Here is an 18926-nt window from a genome sequence, read left to right on the forward strand (position 1 = left end):
TTTCAAAGCATCTTCCAAAGTCTGACATGCAATTGTTGCATACACACATGAGGATTTGTATGTGTAAATCAAGTAATTAAGTGCACAGTTACTGGTCTGGACTCTCATATCCCCTTGTACACACATAGATATACACTCATATTGTGTGTGTGCAGTCACAGAGGTTGTGCTTGCACAAGTCACCCCACGTAGCTAAATAATCTCCACTGAAGTACTATTCAATAAGACACTAAGAATCATAGAATATCAGGATTGGAAGGGACCTCAGGAGGTCATCTAGTCCAACCCCCTGCTCAAAGCAGGACCAATCCCCAACTAAATCATCCCAGCCAGGGCTTTGTCAAGCCTGACCTTAAAAACCTCAAAGGAAGGAGATTCCAGAACCTCCCTAGGTAACGCATTCCAGTGCTTCACCACCCTCCTAGTGAAATTTTTTTTCCTAATATCCAACCTAAACCTCCCCCACTGCAACTTGAGACCATTACTCCTTGTTCTGTCATCTGCTACCACTGAGAACAGTCTAGATCCATCCTCATTGGAACCCCCTTTCAGGTAGTTGAAAGCAGCTATCAAATCCCCCCTCATTCTTCTCTTCTGCAGACTAAACAATCCCAGTTCCCTCAGCCTCTCATCATAAGTCATGTGTTCCAGTCCCCTAATCATTTTTGTTGCCCTCTGCTGGACGCTTTCCAATTTTTCCACATCCTCCTTGTAGTGTGGGGCCCAAAACTGGACACAGTACTCCAGGTGAGGACTCACCAATGCCAAATAGAGGGGAACGATCACGTCCCTCGATCTGCTGGCAATGCCCCTACTTATACAGCCCAAAATGCCGTTTGCCTTCTGGGCAACAAGGGCACACTGTTGACTCATATCCAGCTTCTCATCCACTGTCACCCCTAGGTCCTTTTCTGCAGAACTGCTGCCTAGCCATTCGGTCCCTAGTCTGTAGCGGTGCATGGGATTCTTCCGTCCTAAGTGCAGGACTCTGCACTTGTCCTTGTTGAACCTCATCAGATTTCTTTTGGGCCAATCCTCTAGTTTGTCTAGGTCCCTCTTCTCTGCTTGACCATACGTGAGCATACATCAAACACCTTCAGGCTATAACAAAATGAACAGATGCCATAAATTGAATGAATTGTTGAAATACTGTATGAAATACTGAAGAAAACACAGTCCCTGCCTTAGAGCATAAAGGCCTAAGTGCTGGGCTAACTGTTGACACCATAGGGAATTTAGGGTGTTTAGCATCTCACAGGATCAGGCCCTAAATTAGAAAGGCAATATAGTTCAGATAAAATAGGGCCCTGGTCCATGACAGTGGCTTCTAAGAGAATATAAATGATAATTAATAATGCATTGGAATAATCATGAGAATCTAGAGGTGGCGCCTTTTTTAAAGTATGCATGTAGGCTAACCATATATGTGGCTTATTGTTAACAGACTACTGTACAGATGTATGTTCTAAGGCGGGATTTGAAAGAGGAGACGGTGGCCATTTAGCACACATGGAACAGGAGGGAGTTCCTAGCACAAGTAAGGAGCAGTATGGAAGAAGGCACAAAGACTGGGAGTGTAAGGAAGATACAAAAGGAGCAGTAAGAAGAGTAGAGAACAGGCAGCGTTAGAGAAGTAAAAAGAAATGAGAGCGGAGATGTAGGCAGGAGAAAATAATGTGACACCCATTCTGTTCTGAATCACTTAGAGGGGGTGTAGTGGGACTGGAGCGACCCTCCTAATCCCTGTGATTGTCTACAGAGAAGAACTACAACACCACCGGGCTTGCTGATCATTGTTCCCCTCCTCATTCATCATTCAGCTCCCACATGAGGCAGTGGGTTGGAGCAGGCAGCTGACCAGAGTAGGCTACACTGCAGCTGCAGAAACACGAGTGCCCCCCTAAACCACAAGTGAGAAGTATCAAGATCATGGAAGTGACCATAAACTTAAAGTGCCTTGAGGCAGACACTATGTACTGAGCATAGTACATTACATTATTATTATTACTAACTATGGTATATCTCCCTTGACAGTAGATTGTACTAATAATTTTTACTTGGAGGGTGACTCTTTTGGGAGGAGGAACCAAGGAGAAATATATGGAAAGAAGGCCCTAGAGGACCAGATCTTCAGTTGGGGGAAATACAGTGGTGCTGACTTTATTAGCAAACGTGGTGTAACTAAGAGAGCTACAGCAGAATAAAGGGGAGAAAAGAAGAAACAAGAAGGTAGGAAAAAAAGCCGGGGGAAGAGGAAATAAAGAATGGGGCTGTGCAAGGGGGTAGATGATGGGACGGAAGTAGGGGTCCTTTCCACTATTCTGTTTGCATAACAATCCTGACTAAATGCACCCAAGTTCCCCTGCTGCAGAGACCCCACCCCCAGTGCTTAATTTGTGCTGGGGCTTGCCAGAGCTGAGCCCCTGCACCTCTGGGCTTGCCGCATCAGTTATGAAAGTAAAATAATTGCTGGAGCCCCAGGACCTCTTTCATTACAAATTAAGCACTGCCCACCCCCACCCTGCACACAAACTGAGCACAGCACAGCTATAGACTTTCCCCATTTTTTCTCAACTCTCCTGAAACACTTTGTAAGAGATACAGAGAATGGACAATGGATACTATTGTTTTGTTCCAGGTTCCTGAGTGAGTACTATCCCTTTGACCTCCACCCGCTATGACAGGGATACCGAGCAGTCATTTCTAATTTGGGATTAAAAAGGTCAGGTTTCAACCATTCTGACCATATTTTTCTTCAAACCCCACACCCTTGCTGTCACTTCTCAGTAATGCTGCTATCCTCCACTGACTGCCAAACTTGCAATGAACCTCTTGAATTGCATCATCCCCTCTACCTCACTCCTCCGCACCCCCCCAGGCCAGCCTCTCCTGTGCTCCCAGCTACCATGAGTAAAAAGCACCTGCCATTTTAACAGCGTCCTAGTAATCAATAATATCAACACTGTACAGCTTGGCAGTTCCCAGGCACGTTAAAAGCCATTGCCATGGCAGCCTCGCCCACAGACTGATCCACTTTCAGTTAAAATTTTACATTATACAAAAGTCACTCATGTTTGTTTCTGGGCAGGATCCTGTGAGGCACTCTGCTGCTTCAACTCCCATTCACTTCAGTGGAGAAAGCTCAGCACTCTGTGGGAAGGGAGTCCTGGCTAATATAACAAGCGACCCTCTGAAATAGGATCACTGGTCTGTTGTTCAAAAAATGTCAAAACAAAAAAGTCTTACACAAAAGAAAACCACAACATACAACACAGCACGCTGTCACGGTCAAATTTAGCACTCAGTCAGTAACACTTCAGCTCTTCAAAGTGCACCTTTTATACGCATTAGCGAATTCATCTGCACAGCACCCATGAAAATTAGGGCCTCCATTTTCAAACCTAAAGTTAGACTCCTAAACCCACAGCTCAGCACCTACGTGATTTTTCAAGTGTCCTCAGTCCCAATGGGACTTGTAGCTGCTCGAGGATCCTGAACTCAGGCCACTTAGATTTAGGTGCCTAAATATAGATTTAGAAGCCTAACTGAAAATCTTGGCCAGTCAGTAACATTATCCTTCCCATTTTACAGAGGGTAAAATAGAGTTAAACATTACAGAACAGTGGATGTAAAATCAGTTCTCATGTAATGAATACTGTATTCGTAGCTACTGAATTATTTGTAGTAACAGTTGTACCATTTGCTCATCTTTCTGTGCTGTGTTTACTATGCATGAAGCAGAAGGAGAGCAAATGCCGTGTTTTTAACTTGACTCTCTGTATGTTGCATCTCAAAGCCCGGCCCTGATGCAGAACAGAATAGTTTGGCTCAGGACTGGGGCTTCTCTGAACAACATATTTGTTACTACATACAGAATAAAATTGTTTAAAAAATGATATTAAGGTCCCAAAGTCAGGTTGTTCATTGCAACTTTAATTCAGCCCCCTGGAGCATATGCAGTATGATAGAGTCTTCAATTACATGTTCACTCCCTATTTTTTTCACAAGGCCCTCTGCTTCATTCAGTGCACAGGATGGCCAGTGCTCAGTGAATCAATTAAGACCGTGTGGTGAATGAGGGTACAGTCTAGGAGAAAGAAGACTATCAATTTCGTCTGTGTCCTACCCCAAAGTTCTAGTCTGTGTGGTTGCTTCAGAAGGCTCAGTGGGGCTGGGGAATATGCTCAGTGAACATATTCAGAGATTTTAGAAACAAGCCTCTAGCATATTCTACTGCACATAGGAAAATGGTGATTTACTGTCATTTATAACTTGGCCATATCTAGCAAGATTTTCACAGGAGCAGCACAAGGTAATACTCGGATCCCAGGACTACATCCCTGCCAGATTTCAAGTTCTTGCTCCAACCTCTGGAGGTGCAAGAGCTCTTTAAAAAAAATGGACACAAAAATTAGTCAACATATATTTTAAACCAGCCTGCCCCTTGGGGGGGGGGAGGAGGGGGGAGCTTTCAGCTAAAACTCCCCAAAAATTCAACCTAAGGCAGAGACCGTGCATAGAAAATTTCAGCCTCAGTGGCTGAAGCTTAGCAAAATTATAATCAGTTGAAATCGGGTGATTATAATGGAACAGGGGTGGGCAAACTTTTTGGGCAAAGGGCCACATCTGGGTGGGGAAATTGTATGAAGGGCCGGGGCAGGGGGTTGGAGTGTGGGAGGGAGTGCGGTGTGCAGGAACGGCCTCAGGGCAAGGGACTGGGGCAGAGGAGGGGTGCGGGGTGTATGAGGGGGCTCAGGGAAGGGGTTTGGGGTGCAGGAGGGGTGCAGAGTGCAGGAGGGGGCTCAGGGCAGGGGTGCAGGAGGGGTGCAGGCTGCGGGAGGGAACTCAAGGCAGGGGGTTGGGTGCAGGAGGGGTGCAGGGTGCGACAGGGGGCTTAGGGCAAGGAGTTGCGGTGCGGGGTGCAGGAGGGGTTCGGGCTGCGGCCTGGCGCCGCTTACCTAAAGCGGCTCCGGGGTGGCAGCGGCGTGCACCGAGGCCAGGGCAGGCTCCCCGCCTGCCTGCCCTGGCCCCACGCGACGCCACTCCGGGAAGCAGCTGGCACCACGTCCCTGTGCAGCCCCTTGGGAAGGGGGGGGGGGCACAGGGCTCCACGTGCTGCCCTTGCCACACCTCCAGGTACCTCCCCTGAAGCTCCCATTGGCCACGGTTCCCTGTTCCCAGCCAATGGGAACTGCAGGGGGTGGTTCCTGGAGGCAAGGGCAACACATGGAGCCCTCCGCCCCCACCCCCACCCCCGGGCCCCAGGGATGTGGCGCCGGCCACTTCTGAGAGCGGTGTGGGCCTGCAGCACCACAGGGGGCAATCCCGTGGGCCGGATCCAAAGCCCTGAGGGGCCGGATCTGGCCCACGAGCCGTAGTTTGCCAACCCCTGTAACGGAGAGTAAGAGGCAACCTTAATAATAGGGTCATAACTAGCACCCTCTATAACAAGAAGATTCCTGGGAGATGGTGATTAAACCTGGACTTTTAGCCAATTGTGAGGGAGAAGTGTGAACTACTATTGCAGTGTTGTCATAGAAACCAGGCACGCAAGTTCCAAAGGCGTCTTCTACAAGCTTACCTGACAGTTCTGTTGGAGCTGTAGAAGAGAGGGTGTGAGCTCCAACTCACGAAGAAATTTGTGTGGGAAGAACTTAGACTGGCTAATAAGCCTCTAGGAAAGGAGGGTATAATACCAGCAGGCAAAAAACCCCAGAGGATGCTATAAAAGGAACTTATAAAAAGCCTCTATGAAAGGAGGCAGAATACAAATATTCCTGTTATGCCAATGTAAGGGGCAGGCCAGACAGGGTAACCTCCCTGAAGAATGATCAATAGCTGTCTTAGCTATTTCTAAAAGGCACTTATGTGGTATATAAGGAGGAGCACTACAGGGTGGGTTGAGAGACTGTCGTGCTATTTTAGTTTTACTTAAAGATCAGTAAGAGTTTATTTAGGACTTATTTTTCAGAGACGTTTCTGTATATAAAGTGCTTCCTTCTGTGGTAAGTGCACACTGCATTCACTTTCACATAGAATGAAATTCATAAGGCCATTTAAGTCCCACATAAAGCACAACCCAGCTAGTCCCCTAACTACATGTGTCAGGCCCATTGATACAATTAGCCATATTGAGCTTAGAGAAATGGAGGAAGCAATCATCATTCTGCAAATCCCGTCACCTGAAAACTCCTGCCTCGTTGCTCAGAGTGTAATAGGGTGGCCTTGCCAGGGACCATTCAAGATGAAAGTCCATTCTTCATGGCTACATCTCAGCCACATGAACCTTCTGCTGCTGTGAAGTTCGCCCAGCAACATAGGGACAGCGGACAGTGCAGCTGAACTGCTGCTGTTCCACCCAACAGAAGAATAGGTGATGGCAAAGCATGAGTGCAGCAGGACCCGGCACACCCTATGGAACTGGAGCTGGACTCCATGTTGACCAGCATAGAAGGGGATTAAAGGAAAGGCAAGGTCATGGTTAGTGTGTCTGAAATCATGCAGATCCAGGTCCACAAATCACCACCGAGGAGGGGTGTTAAGGTATTTAAAGCCTATGGACTGGGGTAGCAATTACAGAGGGGTTGTGACGCTGCCCTATTTCTTGTCATAAACTGGGAATGGATTCCATCCACCTACCCCCCATGTAGTTTATCTGTCAATTTCTTGTAATCTCTCTACAAGAGTCAGGTACACGGCACACACAGCCTTTCAATCATCTCTCCACATCACAACACATAACAAAAGCTGCATCCCAGTTCCAACTCATCTGGAATACTGTGTGCAATTCTGGTCTCCCATGTTCAAGAAAGATTAATTCAAACTGGAACAGGTGCAGAGATGGGCTACTAGGATGATCGAGGAATGGAAAACTTACCTTATGAGAGGAGACTCAAAGAGCTTGTCTCGTTTAGCCTAACCAAAAGAAGGCTGAGGGGAGGTATGATTGCTCTCTATACATGTATCAGAGGGATAAATACTGGGGAGGGAGAGGAGTTATTTAAGTTAAGCGCCAATAGGCTTGAAGTTAGATGAAGGTTTCTAACCATCAGAGAAGTGAAGATCTGGAACAGCCTTCCAAGAGGAGCAGTGGGGACAAAAAACTAAACTTGCTTCAAGGCTGAGATTGATCAATGGAAGGCATGGTAGGAGACTGCCTACAACGACGTGGCCCATCTGCAACTGTGAGCAACAAGTATCTCCAATGGCCAGCAATGGAACACTGGATGGGGAGGCTCTGAGTTACTATAGAGAATTCTTTCTCAGGTGTCTGGCTGGTGGGTCTTGCCCAAATGCTTAGGGTCTAACTGATCACCATATTTGGGGTTGGGAAGGAATTTTCCCCCCGGTCAGATTGGCAGAAACCCTGGGGGTTTTTTGCATTCCTCTGCAGCATGGGGCACAGGTCGCCTGCAGGTTTAAACCAGTGTAATGGTGGATTCTCTGTAACTTGAAGTCTTTAAATCATGATTTGAAGATTTCAGTAACTCAGCCAGAGGTTATGGGGCTATTACAGCAGTGGGTGGGTGAGGTTCTGTGGCCTGCAATGTGCAGGAAGTCAGACTAGATGATCATGATGGTCCCTTCTGGCCTTAAAGTCTTTGAGTCTAAATAATCACAATGCACCGCTGATGTGTTTCAATCCAGTCAGTGAGTTCTCATTAGGTTTAACATAATGTTACTGATACTTAAAAAATAAAGTGCTTTAGATTTTCCTGTGTCATTGATTTTTAGATTGAGGCTTCACATCTTTCCCCATGCCTGCATGCCAAGGGCCAGATTTATCAGTGGCCAACACCGCCTGTAAGTGCCTCTCATAGAGTTCTCCTCACACAGGGACCGTCCCTAACAGATGAAGAGTCAGTGTGGCTGCCTCTGGGTGGTGACACAAAAGTCCAGGGTGCAGAAGCATGCCAAAGATGTTCCTAGAATGGCCAGGAACCTTTCTACACCCCAGTTATTCCCAGTTTCTACAACCTGAGGCTTCTCTATCCTGCACCAAGTGCTGAACCAGCCCCCAACACCTCCAGCATAGGGTGCAGTGCAAAACCACCTTTGTCCCGCTCCCTCCTCCGCCCCCAGGATTCGGTAGCCTTTTGGTCCCACTTGGCACAAATGTAATTGACTCCACAAAGCACAGGGAAATCAGGTCTCAGGCCCTTGCCCTTTGGGTGACAGGACATTTGATTTTTATGCAGTGCTGTGTTACCTTCACTGGCATTCAGGCAGCTGAATCACTGCATTTTTAAGCCAAGCACAGATCTTATTTATTTGTTATGTTCTGCTCTAATTTAATGGGAGTTAATGTACTTAGAAATGTATTTAGAAAGCTCATTAAAGTCCCTCTGTCAGAAATTTTCTACGTAAGACCTCTACTTGTATAGTAATCAGGAAACTCAGAGGGCGTAAGGAGACTGTGAGATAATTGGTCCACTAAGTTTTCCTTTCCTCTGCAATTCTTTATTATTAAATAGTGTGTGACCAGTAAGCAAAGCCCAAATGAAAGCCACACTGAGGAGCACTGAAATGATTTTATCTCTAGTGTCATGTATGCTCAAACTATAGAAGTTTGGGGGAAAATCCAGAGAGAATTACAGGATTCCGGAAGCAGAGGGGATGACTCAGTAAGCTAAACATGTGTGTGAAATAAGTAGGCCCTGTGTAATACAGATTCAAATCTCACTAGGATTAGCTCCGCCCCTCACTTTTAGGCCGGTAGATGAATTTGATGCAGTTTATGAAAGGGTTGTGTGTGGGGTAGTTTCTTCTATGAAACCCTGACTACTGAGATCCTGGCTGCTCTGGATAGTCATTGAACATCCCATGGCACTTTCTGTTCCAACAAGGCTTTATTCCACTGTCATTGGCTAAAAATCCTCCTACCCCTTCCCTGCTTTATGGCTGCTGACTTCCATCCCAAGGCTGGCTGTATTTCAGTGATGCTGTATGTGTATCACTGCCCAAAAACTTCACTAATCCAGAGCAGAGGTTGCCCATCGCTGGCTCGTACCCTTCCAGATCATCAATTGCACCAATACTAGAACCTCTGAAAACTACAGCATACAGAGTTACATTGGTTCTGAGTGTGAGCACGTGATAAAGAGAGAAAACCACTGAATAGTCAAACTCCCAGGCTTGGAGGAGATTGGTCAATAATCACTCCCTCCTCTCCTCCCCCCTCCCCTCCAACCAGTTTGACAGAAGACAGAAATGGAGAAGGGCTGTTCACTGTTTTCTATCCCTATTGCATATTTAGCACTCCCTCTGTCTCATTCTTTAATCTGCATTAGTACATCTGATATTCTCCTGTTTTCATAAGCTTTGAATAGCTTTTTAAATATCACTTCCTGAAAGGGGCAGTGGATGTCAGACATTAGCCAAGATAATTACCAAGAGGGTGTTATCAGCTCGGGGAGGCTCAGAGTCACAGTTTGAGCTCCAGGTGTGTGCAAAAAAAAGTTACAAGAACTATACAATTTTGATGTAACATGATTTGTTATGGGGGCTGAATCTCAGGAACCCCTGGCTTGAACAATCTCACATTTGGACCACTTGCCTTATCTCAGCTTTCCATCTGTCACAATAATTTTCAAGTAAATCCAAGTAAGCATGTGGATTTTAGAGCACTTAAAAAATCAGTTGTTCAATAGTAAGGCAGACTCAACCTCAACTATAGTGGTGCTACCATTCCACTCTAATAAAACCAAACTATGGCTGCTCTAATGTAAGTGTGTTGGAATGGACCAAAAGGGTGCACAGAACTCCTTCCTCTCTCACTGCTCCAGTGTAGAAAGCAGCCATAATTTGGTTACTTGCATGCCCCACATGCAGAGTATGGACAGCTAACATTATTGGCAGGGCAGAATGACCTGTAGGGGGCATGTCTGGACAGAGTGGGCCCCTAGCTATGCTATGCACTGTAGACAGCAAGCAGAGAGCCCACTGAGTTGGAGCCCTTCCAAACGGTATAATAGGGGCTTTCAATAGCATGCTTAATAATGCAGGTATACTACCTCTAAAGACTGATCCTTTTGAGGTGACCTTCTTTTCCTTTATCGGAGCCTTAACTTGGACCACAGTTTGTAAAGTGCTCGAGGATTCTTCCTCAGTGTTGAGAGATGGCTTAGAATTAGATGACCTCTTGAGGTCCCTTCTTGCCCTACATTTCTATTATGAGAGTCATTGTACAACACCATTAAACTTTATTCTGTTTGCATTTTGATTTTGCTTTCTAATTCGCCCTGTGGGAATCTAGTTCTTACAGTCTTATCATGTCTCCACCATGGAAGTTAATTTTGACTCATTCTAAAACGGAAGTCCAGTTATACAAGAGATGGACTCTGAAAAAGTTTAACTGATTTTCCATAACTCCTTTTACAATCCTGGCAGACTGCACGTTGTCTGCTTTGCTATAATAAAACCTTACTCAGTCTTTTTGCTTCTATAGCAATCTACATTCACATCTGCCTACATCAATGGTTATTTCTGTGGAAGTCAGGTCTGGACAAAAGCCTGCTTCCTATCCCTTAAAAGTCACTCATTCAACTGTACTTAGTTTTGAGAACATGCTTTGACAATATTATCACTGGGCCTCTCACGTTACTGATGTGGAACTCCATGATATAAATAAGTGAAATCACTTAGTACCCAATATTATCGGAGATGACTATATTTATATCCACAACAAGATAACATCCTCATCAACCAAATGATGTTTTATGAAGCAACTACACATTTTCCTTGAGAAAAATTTGTCAAATGATGTTTTAAGACCAAAATAGTGTTCTTTTTTGCATTGTCATCAACGCCCACATTTTTCAAGGAAAACACCATTTAATTTTGTTTCACCTTTGTCATCATATTTTAAAACAGCAGATTTCAGCCAATATCTGGATATATTGTTGAGTTATATATTTCAACATACCTTCCTCCTAGAACCACCCCATTGGACATCCCGTCACATCCCTACAGAGCAGTTATGTAGAATCAGATACTGAAGGCACTGTATGTCAGACACATACAATAAGTGTTAATACTATTAGAGCCTTTAAATGACAGCCAGTGGTAACATTTTAGTTTCATCCCAGGCTTTAGGGGAGGAAAGGGGGGGGTTAAAATAACACTGGATAGTTTAAAACAAGATGAATTATTGGGAAAAAATGTTAATTACGGTTATCACCAAAAGTTTGGACCATGGGATGAAAATGAAAGCTGTTGCTGTATTTTGTTATTTCCTTGGAAGATAAGGCAGGAAGAAAAGGATACTATCATCAGTTAGTGGTTCTACTAGAACAGTAAAGATCTTTCCACACCACAGCATTGTGCAGTCTGTATATATACATATGTTAAAAAAAAAAACTATTTCAGGAGTTTTTAGAGAGTTTCTAGAAGTCTTATTAGGAATCTTTTCTGTATTACTCCACCAGCAAGCCAGGTTCCTTCAATACCAGGGCTCAGAGAGAGCTATGAAAACCTCTAGCAACCACCACTTTAAATAGATTTTCTAGAAAATTAGCTCAGCCATAAAGCCACTGAGAGCACATCACTCTGAGGATCCACTCACTACAATGGCTACCCACAGACCGATCAATTTCAAAGTCTCAGGCTTCATCTTCAAGGCCCAGTCTATCCCACAGACCACATTTCTCCCAACAAGAATGCCTTCCTGCAACAGGGACATTCCTCAAGAACTATTAAACTATAACCCTCAAGGAGGAAAACTCATGGGAATAGGTTAGCTTCCTACACAAGGCTGTGGAACTCCCTACTGAAGGAGTATAAAGGACCACAGTCTCAATCCCCTTTACATAGGCCACCAAATAGTAGGTTAGATTTTAATAAGCAATGCAGAGATGGAAGACTCCATATTCTGTTACTAAAGCCATCAAATCCCATGTACTTAGAATTATTTTTAAAGATGCATAATACTATTAACATTTCTAATTGGAACCCCTTAACAAGTAAGATAAGACCCACTTCCATAAAATAAACCCAGTCCTACAACTGACAAGTCCGTGAACCCAATTTTCAAATTCACGGTTGAGTCTCTTGCTTCTGATTCTTTCTCTCCATTATTCAATCACTGCATTAGCCATTTATATGAGCATATCAAGCCCGATTCACTGCTGCATACATTTCAGACAGATGGTTAATACACTTAGGTTTTCAATTGATCTTTTATATCTTTTTCTTGGGACACAGAGGACCAGATGCTATGATCCATCCAAGCGGTACTCAGAGCAAAAGAGGGGGGAGGGGGGGAAAGGAGCCAGGAGAGGAATCAAAGATGGCTAGCTCCCAGATCCTCCAACAGGACCACTCTGGTATGTGAGAATCATCAGGGTGTAGACATAGTCCATGACTTTATCTCAGTCATATCCCCTATGCTGGGGGACGGAAGGTACGGACTTAGGCTTTGTGTACTCTACACACCTTTTAGCGACGCGGTTGTGGCGCTGCAGCCGTGCCACTAAAAGGTGTGCAGTGCAGCTGCTGTTTGTCAGCAGGAAAGAGATTTCCCGCCGACAAAAAACTTCTACCCCCAACGAGCAGCGGTAGCTTTGTCGCAAAGCGCTGTTCACACCAGCGCTTTTTGTCGGCAAAACTTTTGTCATTCGGGGGAGGGTGGGTTTTTTTCACACCCCTGAACGACAAAAGTTTTGTCATTCTGTTTCCAGTGTAGACAAAGCCTTAGGTGCCACTACCATGGCTATATGCCACCTGATGATTTTCCAAAGCAAGGAAATTCTCAAGGGTCTAGAAAAGCCCGATTTAGGTCTGTTTTGTCCCACTGAAGCAGCACAAAGCAGCCGGCGCAGGGTTAAGGATTCCAGAGTTGCCAAAACAATGTTTTTCTCAAATTACTGATCAAAGACACAGCTGAGTAGAATATGTATGCAAAATAGTTACCCAGGTCTCAAACCAACAAACAAAAGGTTATCCACTTCTTTTTTGTGTGTGATGGTGTCAGCATCTACCTAAGTAGACAAAAACATTATTTTCACTAATCTTTGTTCAATTATAGTAATCTCAGGTGTTACTTGTGACAACAGCAGGTAAAAAATGTCAGACATAGTGTGATTTTTAAGTTGATGGTGTTCCTTTAAAAATTAAGCAACAAATAGCTGAATTCCAGTATTACCAAACTTCCCTTGCAATTGATAGAGAAAAGAAACATGGCATTGCAATCATGCTTGAATGATGTTAGGCAACTAAAGAGAACTAGCTACTTCAAGAAAAAGAAGCGACAGATTCTCCATGCATTCAACTAGAAAGTACTCACAGGCCCTCCTTTCCAGTACCTGGCTTAATGGCTTTTACTCTACCACTCAGCTCGCACAGGGGGGTGAACAATGACAAAATGTGATTGATTGAAAAAAGTCACAAGGGAATCTGACCAAATTCAGAAGTCCAGCTTCCCCTCACCTCTTACCCAAAAAGGGGGAAAAAAGCACCGGCCATAGCGGCCACTGTAGTCATTATTAGACTTCGCACGTGGGTTTGAGCGGATTCATCGGACGCTTTTTTCTATTCTAATCAAGAGAGATTAGTTGCCTATAAACGTGGGATCTGATGCCTATAAATGTGGGATCGCCATTACCTCTGCTAAAGGCATGCCAGGCCATTTCCTTCCCACAAGCAGGTAGCTCGCCAGCTCTGACTTTTCATTCAGCGCCCCACCCCGCAAGCCAGGACAGCCAGTTACAAGCATCACTGCGAGGTGGGAGAAGCTAGCAGCGTGGCACTACCTCGGCAAGGAGGAGAGGGCGATAAACGGCGACTCATTACAACCAGAAGCACCATGTAAGGCAAGGTTCCCAGGACGCAGCCGTAGATCTGTCCGGCTGTCTCTGCATGTGGGGCGTGAGCAGGGATCTTGCTCCCCGGAAGCTCGTTGTAAGAGGGTTTTGGGGAGAGGGAGGGGGGGTTAAGTCGGTCTACAAGAGGGACCCCCCCCCGCGCGCGCACTGACCGACTCAATGAAGCTAGCGCTACTTCCTCTCGCCATAGTATAAATATTGCATCATGCACCATGCCGCGTAGTAAAATGGATCCCCGCGCTGCGAGAGCGAATTAAAGCAGCCCCCGCAGCGGGAGGACACCACATGCCCGCTGCAGGGCGAGCAGGCCCGCACCCCCGGGCGGATCACACGCGGGCACAGCAGCCGGGAGAAAGCCGCGTGGAGCCCGCACGGCCATGGCTTCTCCGCATTAGCGCCAGCCCCGCCTGTCCCCGGGGCGCGCGGCAAGGTGAGCAGCAGCAGCAGCCGCCGCGGGGCAGAGCGAGGGCAGCGCATCACACTCACCCTGCCTGTGCCCGGCTGGAAGGGCGGCTGCAGCAGCAGATGGGCCAAGCTTGTGCCAAGGGCGCTGAGACCGGCGCAGGGGCCCGAGGGAGAGAGGCGCAGTCCGCGGCCGGCGCCCTCAGGAAGAGACGGTGCAGGTGCTGCTGCGGGAGGGGGGCGGCTACGTGCAGGGCACACGGGCTTAGTTTCCGGCTCTCTGCACACCTCGCCTCCTGTCCGGTCCGTGGCAGCCCTGCCGGGTGGTAGGCTCGGCGGCTCCTCCCTCCTGGATGAAAGAGAAGGGGATGGGCGGGCTTGCGAAGAGCCGACCGGGGAGCCCCCTGCCTCCTCCCTTTTCGCAGACAGCAGCATTGTGGGAGCTCCGCTCACCTCCTGTGAGCTCCTCGCCGCCTGCCTGCCCGCCCGGGAAAAGACTGCGCGCAAAAGTACCAGGAGGCCGGAAGGGGGGCGCGCCTAGGAGTGGGGCTAAGTAAGGAGAGGGTCTCCGCCAGGGCTGGGAACAAAGCCCGGATCGGGCTGGTTAGCGCGGAGGCTAGGTAAAGGCCGGGTCTGGGCGGTCAAGGCTGAGGGCAGCGCTGTATGGAGCAGGCACCGGGGTGTGAGCGCAGGCTCAGCCCGCGCACACAAAGGGATCCAGCCCGCGTGGCCCGGGCCGCCCCCCGCCTGCCTGTGCGCGCCTCGCCGGGCTGGGTGGGCTGCCGGCGCTGTCCGGATGTGCAGGGCGGGCTGCCAGCCGCGGGGAGCCGGGGTGGGGGGCAGGCGAGGACAGGTAATTACATAACGTCTCCGCCTCATGGAGCCCCCGAGAGGCTTCTTCGGCCTGGCGAGGATGAGAGCTGGAGAAACACAGAGAGCGAGGCTGCCCGTTTAGAAGGGCCACTGCCTGCATTTTAAAGATAAAAATGTAACCCCACCTTCGATGGTGCCCCCCCCCCCCCAAGAAAACTCATCTGCCACCAAAGCTACCTCCAAACCTCCCTGCAGCTATTAGCACCTGCTGAACACACACACACCCACCCTCCAAAGCGCCGGCCGGGGACTGCGCCTCTCTCCCTCGGGCCCCTGCGCCGGTCTCAGCGCCCTTGGCACAAGCTTGGCCCATCTGCTGCTGCAGCCGCCCTTCCAGCCGGGCACAGGCAGGGTGAGTGTGATGCGCTGCCCTCGCTCTGCCCCGCGGCGGCTGCTGCTGCTGCTCACCTTGCCGCGCGCCCCGGGGACAGGCGGGGCTGGCGCTAATGCGGAGAAGCCATGGCCGTGCGGGCTCCACGCGGCTTTCTCCCGGCTGCTGTGCCCGCGTGTGATCCGCCCGGGGGTGCGGGCTTGCTCGCCCTGCCGCGGGCACGTGGTGTCCTCCCGCTGCGGGGGCTGCTTTAATTCGCTCTCGCAGCGCGGGGATCCATTTTACTACGCGGCATGGTGCATGATGCAATATTTATACTATGGCGAGAGGAAGTAGCGCCAGCTTCATTGAGTCGGTCAGTGCGCGCGCGGGGGGGGGGGTCCCCTCTTGTAGACGGACTTAACCCCCCCTCCCTCTCCCCAAAACCCTCTTACAAACACTTCCTCCCTCCAAAGCGTGTCTGTCTCATCAACAGAAGTTAATCTAATATATTAGCTCCCCGACCTTATCTCTCTCTCGCACACATGCATTCTCTCCCACTCACGCCCTTCCCTTCCGCATGCTGCCAGCTTCTGTTCTCCGCTCCAGGGGCCAAATTCTGCTCTCAGTTTTGTGTCCGCAATCCCATTAACTGCAGTGAGGTGGTACATGGACAACTGGCAACAACTGACTGGACACAGTGCAATGCTGGGGCATAAGGGGCCAATGCAATTCTTGGCTGTATAAACCGGGGAGTAGAGAGTAGGAGATTTTGTTTCGAAAGGGCATTGGTGAGATGGATATTTGAATACTTTGTTCATTTTGGGGTCCATAGTTTTAAATGGATGTTGTAAAGTTGGAGACGGTGCAGGAAAAAGTCACAAAAATGATTTGAGGGCTAAAGAACATGCCTTACAGTAAAAGCAGCAAAGACCTTTGTGGCACCTTCTAGACTAACAGACGTATTGGAGCATAAGCTTTCGTGGGTGAATACCCACTTCGTCGGATGCATGTCTTACAGTGAGACACTTAAAGAGCTGGAGCTGGTTAGTTTACCGAAAAGATGATTGACAGTTGACTTGATTAGTGTCTAAGTACCTTCAGGGGGAGAAAATACCAGATATTAAAAGACTCTTCAGTCTAGCAGAGGAAGGCATAACAAGAACCAATAGCTGGAAGCTGAAGCCAGATACTCAAATTAGAAATTAGGCACAATACTTTTAACCGTTGGGACCAACTACCAAGGGAAGTGATTGATTCTCCATCTCTTCATGCCTTCTGATCAAGACTGATGCCTTTCTGAAAGTTATGCTTTAGTGAACACACAAGTGTTTGGGCTTAGTACAGGACTAACTGGTGAAATACGGGAGGTCTGACTAGATGATCTAGTGGTCCCTTCTGGCCTTAAACGCTTTGAATCTATGAATTTGACCATGCCATTTTTATGATTGGCTACAGATTAGACTGAGCTGGTACGTGGTTGAATGAGCCTGTACTCAGTGGTATGCCATACGCTGGTGCTCCCATTTGTTTCTGCAGAATGTGAGCTTTCTTTTACTGAAAAATATTAAATTTCTAACCTTTTATGGCTGTTAAGAAACTCTTGGAATGTGGACTTGCTGTATGCACAGAGCCTGAAACTGTAGCTCTGAAATGTGAATTGTACACATTCATTTCCAGGCGGTGTTAATTCAGAAGCCTAATGATAATTAAAATGTTGCCATTGTGAACAATTTCATCACCAATCACTTTATCAAACAAACTGTCTGAAATCAATGGAGCTGTGTTGCCAATTTACACTAACTGAGGATCTCTGTTTTGAAAGTTCTTTGTCAAACAGAAAGCAAACAGCAAAAATATAATGCTTGCTTTAAAATCTTCTCTGTGCTTTGGGTTGCTGGTGCTGATGTAATCTGGAATGCCCCATTAAATGCATATAGAATAAATACCAGGAAAATCTGAATAATTTCATGAGTTCTGTTCTATAAAACAGGATAACAGAGCTTCTGATGGGATTCTGGCACCATAATGCAAAATGTTCCTTTTTGATGATATACTAATTTAAAGCAATCCTTCCTGTCAAAATCTTTAACCTTCTCTTCTCATGTCTGTCTCTCTCAGGTGGAGCAGCTCCCTTGGGAACACTACCCAAAAGCCCCCTTTGAAGAAGTACTCGAGTGACCATCTGTGAAGTGCTATCTGAGCAAATCATTCTGAAACCTGCTTGCACCTCCCCTTTTAAAGTGCTTCCTAAACTGCAATCCCACAATGTTAAGATGTTTTCCCTTGGGGGGCAAAGTAGCTCGCTGTGGATTTTTCATTTATATTCGGCTACTTTATAAAGGAGTTCCAGTGTATGTAAAGCTACAGTCCATTTTGCTCCATATAGATCATTGTTACAAAGGACCAATTCACTTTCCTCACACACAACTCAGTGGGACTGGTCACATCAGTAAGGTTGGCAACGGCTTGAGAAAATAGCCCTCAATATAGACTTTTTAAGAAATGGTCTGAGAAATTCTCTTTTGTTGCAGGTTTCAGAGTGGTAGCTGTGTTAGTCTATATCAGCAAAAAGAATGAGGAGGACTTGTGGCACCTTAGTCTAACAAATTTATTTGGGCATAAGCTTTCGTGGGCTAAAACCCACTTCATCAGATGTATGCAGTGGAAAATACAGTAGGAAGATAGATAGATCTCTATCTATCTATATATGAGAGAGAGAGAGAGAGAACATGAAAAAATGGGTGTTGCCATACCATCTCTAACAAGACTAATCAATTAAGGTGGGCTGTTATCAGCAGGAGAAAAAAACTTTTGTAGTGATAATCAGGATGGCCCATTTCAAACAGTTGACAAGAAGATGTGAGTAACAGTAGGGGGGAAAAAAGTCTTAATGCAAAAGAATAAATGGACACAAATCAGACGTCAAGAATTATAACATTCAAAAAACAGTCGGAGAACACTTCAACCTCCCTGATCACTCAATTACAGACCTAAAAGTGGCAATTCTTCAACAAAAAAACTTCAAAAACAGACTCCAATGAGAAACTGCAGAACTGGAATGAATTTGCAAACTGGACACCATTAAATTAGGCTTGAATAAAGAGTGGGAGTGGATGGGTCATTACACAAAGTAAAAACTATTTCTCCGTGCTAATTTTTCCCCTACTGTTACTCACACCTTCTTGTCAACTGTTTGAAATGGGCCATCCTGATTATCACTACAAAAAGTTTTTTTCTCCTGCTGATAATAGCCCACCTTAATTAATTAGTCTCCTTGAGTTGGTATGGCAACACCCTTTTTTTGTGTGTGTGTGTGTGTGTGTGTGTGTGTTCCTACTGTATTTTCCACTGCATGCATCCGATGAAGAGAGCTGTAGCTCACGAAAGCTTATGCCCAAATAAATCTGTTAATCTGTATCAGCAAAAAGAACGAGGAGTACGTGTGGCACCTTAGAGACTAACCTGGCTACCCCTCTGAAACCTGTCAGTTTTACAAGTTCTCTTCTGTTCAGCCTTTG

At 46.7% G+C, this 18926-nt stretch overlaps 1 protein-coding gene across 3 annotated transcripts in view; it reads right to left on the reverse strand.

The window, feature by feature from the left end:
* The window catches only part of SLC7A1 (solute carrier family 7 member 1), a 51253-nt gene extending 35623 nt beyond the window's left edge, over nt 1-15630 (reverse strand). The window contains exon 1 of one of the 3 annotated variants that reach the window (XM_074959052.1): nt 15504-15630. Coding sequence is in view for 1 of the 3 variants with exons in the window: in XM_074959032.1 (XP_074815133.1) it covers nt 13749-13803 (55 nt within the window). In the remaining 2 variants the exon portion in view is untranslated. Of the gene's footprint in view, nt 1-13748; nt 13836-14306; nt 14711-15503 lie in introns of those variants that run through there. The other 2 variants (XM_074959032.1, XM_074959042.1) reach the window with 2 other exon arrangements.
* Between the last annotated feature and the right edge of the window lie 3296 nt (nt 15631-18926).

This window comes from Natator depressus, chromosome 1 (assembly GCF_965152275.1).
Source record: "Natator depressus isolate rNatDep1 chromosome 1, rNatDep2.hap1, whole genome shotgun sequence".
Classification (NCBI taxonomy): domain Eukaryota; kingdom Metazoa; phylum Chordata; order Testudines; family Cheloniidae; genus Natator; species Natator depressus.